Source organism: Mercurialis annua, linkage group LG6, assembly GCF_937616625.2.
Source record: "Mercurialis annua linkage group LG6, ddMerAnnu1.2, whole genome shotgun sequence".
NCBI classification, from domain to species: Eukaryota; Viridiplantae; Streptophyta; class Magnoliopsida; order Malpighiales; family Euphorbiaceae; genus Mercurialis; species Mercurialis annua.
The window spans coordinates 11661627-11673242 of record NC_065575.1 but is presented as its reverse complement, the minus strand read 5'-3'; the positions used below and the strand labels follow the sequence as shown (position 1 = coordinate 11673242).

Here is an 11616-nt window from a genome sequence, read left to right as displayed (position 1 = left end):
AGTACAATAATTAAGAACATATCAAGAACAAGAACCCATAATCCCTATTTAACTAAACAAACATAATTTGATTAATAATCCCCAACGATGGGTTTAGCTACACATAATAATAAAAATACTAAAAATAATCATTAAAGAATTCATGCCAAGATTAAATAAAATACTGAATATGAAATTGATAATAATCGTACCTTGTTCGACAATAAACTAATGATAATCGATAACAAAATAATGAAGAAACGATGAATTCAATAATCGACTGATAAGAAAACTCTAATCTAGGGTTTTTGTCTAATGAAAATTAAGCGAACCCTTGTTCAATGTTACAAACTAGTATTTATACGGCTCCCGAAACTAAAATCTGATATTAGGTCGAAATTGGTGAAAACCCAGAAGTACCCTCGTGTTTCACGGCTTTTAGAACTCATTCGGGGGTATTTTTGTCAGTTGAGTCGCACAGTTGAGGTAGGTGTGCGAACGGGTTCCAGAGTGTGCGATCGAACACTCCCTCACTTGGCCAAAACTCCAATTTCCTTGATTTGCTACTGCCTCCTCCTGTTTTGCTCGCACACTACTTCAGCATTGGGTGTGCGAGCGGGTAAGTGTGTGAACGGGTTCTGGAGTGTGCGTTCGCACACTCCTCTCCTTAGCCAAATCACCATTTTCTCTCAATCTCTCCTGCCTTCTCCAATTTGCTCGCACACTACTTCAGCATTGGGTGTGCGAGCGGGTTATGTGCGAACGGGTTGGGAGGTGTGCGAACGCACACCTCCTGCCTTGGCCATTTCTTCATTTTTCTCCCCATCTTCAATTTAGCTCCTGTACCCTCTCAATTAGCTCGCACACTGGTTTGTCATGAAGTGTGCGAGCGGGTTGCTACTAACTTGGCCCCAGAATGACATCCTTTAATTCCACATATCGCTTGTTCGCACTCTTTGACCCCGGGACTTCTAGAAAACACCAAAAACGCTCCAAAAGTCGCCATATTTGCATTTTTCTCCTGAAACACTCAAAATGATAATAAGCCACTAATAACTTAAAAAACGACAACTAAAATGCAAATAATGACTCCGAAAACAACCTATAAATAGGAGTATTTCTACTCCCATCAGACTATTAAAATATGAACTAGGACGTTTAAAAGGTTTAAAAGAACCTAGACGTTTGAGGATAGTTGGGTTATTAAAACGATGTGATGTTTTAATAAAACCCTACATTAATCAATGTGATTAATATCAAAAGGACTTTAAGTCTATACCAAGAATGGTATTATATATTGAACGAGAAGTTCAATATTGAAATTAGTTTATGTGTTTGTTTATAGAGTCGTCTATAAACATTAGTTGTTTGAGTCTATCGTTTATACGATAGGACTAGAGTTAGAAATTCAACGTCTGATTTGTTTTGACATTTGAATTTTAATTAGATCCGACGAGTGGTCGATTTAGCGAGCCAAGCACCAACGTGTTTGACTGACAAACTTTCTTGGAGCTTACGTTTGTAAAAAATGGGGACGACAGTACTGTGAGTTTTACTTTGTGATTTTTACTTTTGAATATTTATATTTAAACTGTTTTAAATAACAAAACGCACTAGTATAACTTAACCATGAAATATCCATTGGAACAAGCTTCCTATTGGTTGTTAATAGAACTGTGTGATCACCAGTAGTGTTTCTCGATACGAGCCTGTGTCTGACATAGAGGTCAATTAATGTCATTGGGCGTTGGAAGTGCTAGCGACCCTGACTTAACAGTCTGAGATGGCAGTAACGGTTACGGTCACAGGCAATACTGTGATGGCAGTTTCACGGTTACGGTCCAGACACCCGGCTTAGACGGCAGTGATTCAGTTCACGGTCTAAGGCCTATATTGTGTAGGTTGAGACCCATACAATAGTCTGTTTTGTAGGGTTTCATCTGGATCGACTAATTGGTAATATTTTACATACACAAATGTTTTATGTATTTGCGATTTGAATATTCAATTGTAAATTGTAGACTCACTCAGAAATATTTATATTTCTGACCCTCCCCAATATTCATCTTTCAGGTTATCAAGTGCAAGGTCGGACTTCCACAATAATTCTGGAAGTCGTCAGTCATACCTCTAGAGCTGCAAGTAGTCGGGTACTGGTTACAGCAGTTCAATTTATTTTGATATACTCTGATTTGAACTACTGTATATGTATATGATTGAAAAACTGCGTGTTTTCTAAAATGTTGTGACCAGTTGTTTGAAAGATACACTGGTTTCATGATTTTAACATTTTAGGATTGTATTGGAAATAGAGCAAGTACGTCATATGAGATTGATGTTTGCGCTCTGATTTCTTAAAATACAATCGGGGTTTTACGAACCCAATTTTCAGAAATATGTTTTCATTAAAGAAGGGAAAAATTTTAACGATGTTTTCTGATGACAGATCATACGTAATGTATGGTCTTGAATTGCGAAAAATTTATAATGGTTTTTAGGCTTGCTACGGGTTTCGGAGCAACCACTTCCATTCCCTAGCGCCGGTCGCGATCCATAAATTTGGTTCGTGACAAAATATATTCTAATTAATGCATCTTAACTGAATTTTTTGTATCATGAGTCATAACTGTTCATATTTTACATTGGAGATATGTAGCTTTAGATGATTTTGTGTTTGCCTCTTCTACTTAAATTACAAAAGAAACAATCTGCATGAATTCCATAATGATGACTGAAAGTAATTCTTCATGGAAATCACCTTCTAGTGATTTTTTTTTTGTTACAAGGGAAAGAGGCAAAGCCTAAACAAAACTAGAAACTAATGTTCCTATCATACGAGGTACCATAACGATCATGTCTAAGCCAAGGTAAAAGACTCGTAGGCGGGTTCTCATGATAAGAGCAACCGATAATGTAATCATCACTCATTGAAGCCAAATGGTCAGCCGCGAAGTTTGCTTCTCTATAAATGTGGTGCAATTTTATATCCCATCTCCTGTTCATCAGCTCACGAATGGCCCCTACAATGTTGGAAAAATACCCTGCCTCCGTCTTTCTTAGAATCATATCCACTGCAGCTTTACTGTCCACTTCCAGCTCAACTTTCTTCAGGTCCAGCCTCCACGCAAGCTGCAGCCTGACAAAAACACCACGCAGCTCGGCTTCCAGAACTGAACCCTCACCTATCGTAGCAGAGAAACTAGCAATCCAGCCTCCCCAATCATTTCTGATGAGCCCACCTGCCTTCGCTATACCAGTAACCGGGTTGTATGCCCCATCAGTATTGACTTTAAACCACAACGTAGGAGGATTGACCCAACCAACCTGGATGTCCCTTCACTCTCGGACCACACCCTAATGGATATGGCAGTTAGCTTGAGCCTGACGAATATAACTAACCCTTCGATAAATATCATCCACCACCATGCAAATAGCCTCCTTCTTGTTGCCTATAACAGCGTTGTTCCTCCAATTCCATATACGCCATAGAGAAACTCCAAAGATGCACCTCCAGTCTCCATCTTTTTTGAAATTTTCCTTCCCTGAAAGATTGCGAAGAATCCAGTCTTTAAAGTTTAAAGCAAAAAACTTATCCTTCAGGTGAGGATCAATAATTTTCATCCATATTTGCCTAGTGTAAATACAGTTCCGAAGAATATGCTCCAAATCCTCCTCCAACGCATAGCATCTAGAACAAGATTTATCAAAAGAGATATGTCTTCGAACCCTCTCAACATTGCTTAAAAGCTTGCCATGAAAGGTAAGCCAAAGCATATGACGAATCCGTTCAGGACCGGGCCATTTCCAGATCGCGTTCCAGCAGGTATCTTCTTCGTCCCATCCGTTGGCTTCCAAAAAATCATACGCTGAGCGAGTAGTGAACAAACCTGACGAAGAGAGACCCCAGAAGACAAAATCTTCTCCATAACCTTGCTTGGGCGGGATGAACTTAGTAATCTTAATCAGACACGAGTTTGGGAGTAAATGAGAAAACCTATCCCACCACCATGCCCCATTTCCATCGACAAAATTGTTAACAGTTAACTCTAAATCAGGAAGTGGGACTGTACCAACAGCCTCATTCAGCAGAATCACCTCATCCCCAATCCACGGATCTAACCAAAACCGAATTTTGGTACCATCACCAAGCGCCCATCGAATGCCTTTACAAATCTTCGGCCACAACTTATTAAGAGCTTTCCATATGTGAGAAGCTCCCATAACTCGATTTAGATTATTAAGATTGTTGTCATCATAGTTGTATTTAGCCCTCATCACCTTCACCCAAAACTTTTCCGGGTTTGCTATAACTTGCCAACCAAGCTTCATAAGAAGCGCTTTGTTCATAGATGCCATGTTTTTAAGCCCCAATCCACCGTGAATTTTAGGTTGACAGATTGTAGACCATTTCACCAAACTCAACTTCTTAACATCATCCGACGCTCCCCATAAAAACTTCCTACACATCATTTCAATATCACAACAGTCACCATTCGGGATATTAAGGGTTTGCATAGATAGAGGGGAATGGCAGCTAAAACAGACTTGGCCAGTGTAGCTCTACCCGCCAAAGCCAAAGAGTTAGCTTTCCAATTCGTAAACCTTGATCTGACCCGCTTCATAATGTTGGCTGTATGCCTTCTCGTTAAACGCCCATGCAAGAGAGGAATACCCAGATACGTGCCCAGATCTGAAGTAATCTCAAAACCCAACTTTGCCGCAATAGAGTTACGAAGATTGGTGGTAACATTACGAGAGAAAAGTACCTTCGTTTTATCACTGTTGATTATTTCCCCTGACGAGTTGCAAAAGGAAGTCAGGACTTTATTAATCACCTCTGCTTGCTCAATAGACGCCTCACCGAACAGCAGAAGGTCATCGGCGAAGAAAAGATACGGCAAAATTGGACAGGATCGGCTCATTTTCAGCGGTTTCCAGCGACTACTGGCACACTCCAAATTGATAAGGTGGCCAAGACGCTCAATGCAAAGCACAAAAAGGTAAGGGGAAAGAGGATCCCCTTGCCTCAAACCACAAGTAGGAGAAAACGACTTCGACGGGCACCCATTCCAAAGAATGCTCATAGTCGGGGTAGAGACACATTTCATGATGACCTTGGCGATGAATTCAGGAATACCAACCTCGGCAAGTGTATCTTCAAGGAATTCCCAAGAGATCTTATCGTATGCTTTCTCTAGGTCAATTTTAATAGCCATCGAACCTTTTCTACCTTTTTTAGTCCGCATGGAGTGAAGTGCCTCTTGAGCCAAAATAATATTATCGGTAATATGCCGACCCTCTACAAAGCTCGTTTGGGCCGGATTGATGATGTGAGGCATAATAGCTTTGAGTCTATTAGTTATGAGCTTAGTAATGATCTTGTAACTCACATTACATAAGCTAATAGGTCTAAAAGACTTAAGCGAGATCGGATTAGCACACTTCGGAATGAGAGTGATTAGAGTATGATTAATCATCTCCGGAATCGGGTCCCCATCAAAAATACCTTTCACAAACTTACACACACTGTCCCCTACAACATCCCATTGGCTTTGGTAGAACATAGCATGCAGACCGTCAACTCCCGGCGCTTTAAGAGGCTTCATATCCCATAAAGCTTCTTTAATCTCCTCAACTCGAATGGGCTTCTCAAGATCTTCCATAAGCTGATCATTAATATGTGGAAAACACCCCCTAGCAGGAAAAGGACTAACAGGGGCGTTATTCCTCGTATACAGCTTGGCGAAAAAATCAGTAGCCATCCGTCTCAACATATTTTGGTCCTCGACAATTTCACCCTCCGAACTCTGGAGCACACGAATACTGTTAAATCTTCTTCTTTCCTTCACCCTATTATGAAAATATTTCGTGTTTCGGTCTCCATCAATAACCCAATCCTTTCTAGATTTTTGAAACCATAAAAGCTCCTCCTGATAGAGGGTATCATCCAGCTCGTTTTTTAGATCAACCTCCAGCTTATTCAATTTCTCAGAATTATAGTATTCTCTAGCTTTTTGAATTCCATAAAGTCTGGACAGCAGCTTATCCTTCCTTTTGAAAATATTACCAAAGACAGTAGTATTCCATTCCTTCGCCTGGATCGCAAAATTAGAAATGGACTCCACAATAGCTCTATCTTCATTCCAGCTTTGTCTAACGATTTCTTTAAACCCATTGTTACCAACCCACGCCGCCTGAAATCTGAAGGGTTTCGACCCATACCCGGTATGCCGTTGGTTATTAAATTGGATGAAAATGGGGTTATGATCCGAATGGATTCTCGGAAGGTGAAGGACGTAGAAGTAGTTGAACTTAGTGATCCACCCCTCATTACATAAAAACCTGTCAAGCCTTTTATAAAGATTACCCCGTTTCCACGTGAATTGCGTTCCACAGTACCCAACATCAATCAAGCTGTGCTTCTCAAAAAAACCTCTGAACATCTTACACCCACCACCAATGCCAGAAGCTCCTCCCTTTCTCTCTTTGTCATGTAAGGCTGCGTTAAAATCTCCCCCTAAAATCCAAGGTTCATCCAACGATGAAGCCAATAAAGACAGGTCAGCCCATAAATGCTGCCTGAGAGTCTTGTTAGGACTGGCGTAAACAATAGTGAGAAGAAACGTATCGAGACCATCAAAGACTCTCAAGTGAATGAAGAACTTGTTATTTTCTAACACAACAATATCATAATTCTGCTTCCATAGAATCCAAATACCACCAGAGAAACCCACCGCCTCGACTCTATGGGAGTAGTTGTAACCGCTACTTTTAATAAAAGAATCAGCCTTGATACCACTGATTCTCGGCTCTAAAATACCCACAATATCAAACGAGTATTTACGACAGAAGTTTTTAAAGACTCTCAGGAAACTTTTAGACCCCGCACCTTGCACATTCCACACCATAATTTTTTTGTTTGCAGACATAAAAAATAATAGAGAGGTTGACCAAAAGCATAATTATAACGGGCTATGCGAAATCCCATCCATATCTTCAGTTCCGAAGGCATCTTCATTATCATTTTCTGTAATGTTGTCCCCAATCATCATGTTGGAATCAGCATACTGTCCAGTCTTTATCATACTATAAGTAGACTCAGGATTGTTAGCGAGACCACTGTCGTAATCCAAAGGTCCGGGGTCAATGTTCATCACTTCCAAGCTCCCCGTGCATTCTTTGTCTGGTAAAGATGCTTCAGCAGGAATATTAGGGTTCCTGTTCTCAGAGTTGTAATTCACTGTCACCACTGAGTGTTTCATGTTGTCCAGGGATGTATTCGCACTTTTTACCACGAATCGGGCTTTAGGTTTTGTGATTGGGCTTTCTGAGATGTTCACATTAGTTTCCTTGGTATTTGCGACTTGAAGGCTAGGGACATTCTGGTCATTCAAAGCATGGTACCTGTTGGCATTATCTGTTTTGGCTTTTAGTTTCAAATGATTATTCGGGCGAGTAACTTCCTCTATTTCCTGCGAAATTCTCTCCACCTCCATATCCTTCTCCGCTTCTTCCATATTCAGAACATCAAACCTGTTATTCGAAATATTCTTTCCCCGAATCGTGGAAGATCCTTGACCCGTATTAGGGAATCCAATATTTCCTACTGGCTTTCCTTTTCTGCCCACCATCATCCATGGCCCAAAACTAGGGTTACCATTTTTGTTTTCTCTTCCACTGTTCTCCCCTTCTGTTCCGGCAGCGGCGGTTTGCTCAACCTCCGTAGCGGAAGCCTTTTTAATTGTGTGAGGGCATGATTCTCTAACATGTCCAAAGCGACCACATTCAAAACAAATGCGAGGAAGGCATTCGTATTCCACAAATTGAACGTTACCATCTAAACGAAACTGAGAAACCAAAGGCTTTTTAAGATCAAGCTCTACTGCTATTCTAGCAAATTTTCCCCTTTCAGCGGCTTCAGTACAATAATCAATCTTTATTACTCTTCCAATCACCGAGCCAATGTATTTCAAAACTTTTTTGTTGTAATAGTGTATCGGCATACGAGGCAACCTTATCCATGCGTTAATGAATCTGATTTCATCATTCGAACAATCAAAACTAGGGATCCATTCCTGGACTGATAGGTAATGCCCAAGGATAACCCAAGGTCCACCAGTAATAACCGCTTTTAAATCATCGCCATTCTTGAATTTGACTAGGAAATAGTTGTTCTCAAGATCAATAACATCAAAAGTATCAACGAAATTCCACATCGATTCTAGTCTGTTGCAGAGATTCCGGTAGCCAATCGTCCTCCCCAACAATTTGATGACCACCGTGGTTCGCCATTGCTTTGCTAACTCCTCTCGAACTCTCTCAGAGAAAGAGATTTCAGGCATTCCCTCTTTTCTGAGGACCGAGACATCCTCATCTTCCACCGCAAAATCTTCAGTAAACCCCGCTAGGGTTTCCTCCCTTTCCCTATCAGACTGGGTTAACTTATCACGAAAAGACATGACTGCTGGAGGAGCAGATTTGCATTCACCCTCTCTAAACGTGGCTTTCTTCGTAGACTTGTCATCCTCCGCCGGCTCCCGGACTTCTTTCATCAGAGACTCTCCGTCCATATCTCTCAAAATCTTTCTCTCTCTAAATCAACGCTCCCCTTTCAAATACTTTCAAATACGAGGCAACCTTCTAGTGATTTTTATGTCCTCTTTTTAATGGTTTGTTTATAGTTGGAATTTGCTTTAATAAAATCCCAGAAAAAACATTTAGCTTGATCAGCTAATCGTGAAAAATCATGCTAAGATTGGGTCAACCATTAATTTGAGAGTCAACAATCAATTTATGCCCATACATGCAAATGAAATAGAGTACTTGATATACAATGGCACGTCCACTACTTCAGCTCTTTTGCAAGATAATAAAATTCATGTAATGTCAATTTTATTATGTTTACAAACAAGTTTGCAGATTGTAGTTATTAGTTTACTTTTAATTGCTAGAAACCTTAGTGTGAGCTTAATTTTCAATTAGAGTAGTTTTTACTTGTAAGTATTGATTGACCCTTCAGTTATATATTCAATAACTAGTAAAGCGTCAAATCTAATTCCACTAAACACTTAATATGTGTTTTATTTTTGTTGTTGTTCAATTTTTTAATCGTTTCATATATGTTGTATATGTCTCATTGCGTGCATTATATACTTCAGTTTTCATAATTTATATTTTACTGAAAATAAAAGCAATTAAAAATAAAGTATAGGTTTCAGACTTATAAAAGATAATTTAGAAATAAAAAGTAAGAGCAACTAAAAAGCAATCTATGAAAAAACGAAAATCAATTAATGAGCAGTCAAAAAGCAACCAATAAACAACTACAAAGTAATTTTTGAGTAATAAAAAAGAAGCAATGAAAAGTTTCCTCTCTGCAGGAATATCTAAAGTTTCCTCTCTGCAGGAATAGTTTTTTTTTCTCTGGTCCACAGAGACAGTTTTCACGTTTGATTTTTGCTATGGATTTAACTACACTGTGCCAATCATTATCCCTGTCAGAGGATGAGGACATTGTTGTCTGTGATCTAGGAGACAAAGCAAGGTCAGTCGGAGAAGAAAAAGTTGCAAACTCTTTAATCGGCAAGGTTTTGTCCACAAAACCGGTTAGTAGGGATGGCTTTATTTCAACTATGAACTACGTCTGGAAAACAAAAGATCCAGTAATTGTGGAATATCTGGATATTAATATTTTTGTTATACACTTTAGGTCACAAGCTGATAAGAGAAGAGTTATGGCTGGGGGTCCCTGGAATTACTTAGACTGCTTAATCGTTTTGGAGAGTCCTGAAGGAATTGGGGATCACACGAGTATGGCTTTTGATAAAACTGATTTCTGGATTCAAATCCACAACCTACCTATTATCTGTCTCAATAGGGAAGCCGGTTTGAATTTGGGATCTCAGATTGGAGAAGTAATCGAAGTAGATCCTGGAGCATCAGGGGATTGCCTTGGTAAATATATGAGGGTGAGGGTAACAGTTGACATTACCAAACCTTTGAAGAGGGGGCTAAAGGTCAAAGTGAACTCTGAAGGAGCTATTGTTATGGCGTTACTCAGATATGAACGACTGCCGGAGTTCTGTTTTAAATGTGGTATTATCGGACATCCCCTACTTGAGTGTGATGTGAATTTAAACTCTAAAGTTAACGTGTACAAGTATAATGAGCTGATTAGAGCTGGGCCGATCGGTGTGCTGAGAAATAAAGGGAAGAAACCCCGCTCAAATGCAAATAGTGACGACGGCGGCAGTGATGGAGGAGCTGGCTCAGCTACTCAGATGAAGATAACGGAGCAGGCGGCTGAAATCTCTACCATGGACTCAAGGAGTAAACGACTGAGAAGCATGGCCGGAAGTCAGGCTGAGGACGGTGGAGGGAGAAAATCAGTTCCGACGATGGCGGAGAGAGGGAATCTTCAAACTAAATCAACCAATTTGGTAGATAGAGAGAATCGTGGAGTAAATATCGTACTGCCTATTTTGAATAAGGAAATGGAGGGTGATAAGGCATGTGCAAATGGGAAATCTGCCGATAATGAAGGAATTAAGTTGGTTAGTGAAGATTTGATTGAGATTGAGGTGGGTAAGGTAACAGAAATAAAAGGAAAGGAAATTATGGCACAATCTAATTTTCCTTTTCAAAAATATGATATTGAAAAAATGGGCTATTTGGGATCAAGGCCCAGGATAGGAAAGAAAGGGCTTAAGGCAACTATTACAACTATAAGCCCAAAAAAGAAAATAGGGAAGAGTTCAAGGAAGAAAATGCTAGGAGTAACTCCCATTAACGACTGTTTTGGTGAAACTGAGGCTCTGATTTTGCGAAACTTTGAAGGAAAAGAAGGTGATTCTTCTAACTATGAACCAACGGAAAATCAATGGATTAATGAGAAAGATGTTCCTGTGGTTGTTGTTTCAACGGTGAATTCTGCGATGCAGGACCACCTAGATCATTGATCATTAGGCATGGAACGTTCAGAGATTAGACTCTACTAGAACGTTCCGAAAACTGTGCGAGCATGTTAATAAAATCAAGTCTAATATTATTTGGGTGACCCATTTGGTGGTTAGTAAAACCCTAGTCGATGACTGTATTTATACAGCTCTCATCATCTCTATTAGAATAGTTCACTCAATATGTTGAGGAATCATTCTTCTTTGTAATTTTTATTATTTTAATGAAAATTTTAGCCTTCGAGAAAAAAAAAAGAGTAATAAAAAAGAAACTATTTAGCAACCAAAACATAACTATTGAACAATCAAAATACAACTGAAACTGATATAAATATAAAAATATAATACATAATGATATTAATGCTTGTGAAATTTAAGATGTTGACAATAAATTTTCTATATTTAAATCATAATATTTCTTCATTTTAAAGAACCTTATTTGTAGAATGATAAAAAAATATTGCATAAACATGAAGGAAAGTAATTTGTGTCATTTCAATTATTTCTTAAACTCCCCCCTTTAATTAAGTAAAATAAAAGAAGGGACAATGTCAAAAAAAATCATAAACTTTACATGTTTTTTTATTTCAATCACGAAATTTAAATTTTATTATTTTTATGTACAAACTATCACTTTTTCCCAAATTTATACATAGTGTTGAAGTGTTACTGCTCCATTGGT

The 11616-nt window shown here is 39.1% G+C and overlaps 1 protein-coding gene across 1 annotated transcript; it reads left to right on the top strand.

Moving 5' to 3' along the window:
- The first annotated feature begins 9493 nt into the window (after nucleotides 1-9493).
- Nucleotides 9494-11181, top strand: LOC126686262 (uncharacterized). Its single transcript, XM_050380305.2, has 2 exons — nucleotides 9494-9584; nucleotides 9689-11181. Exon 2 carries the CDS (start codon nucleotides 9714-9716, stop codon nucleotides 10935-10937), a length of 1224 nt encoding a protein of 407 aa, XP_050236262.1. The 5' UTR covers nucleotides 9494-9584; nucleotides 9689-9713; the 3' UTR covers nucleotides 10938-11181.
- The last annotated feature ends 435 nt before the right edge of the window (nucleotides 11182-11616 follow it).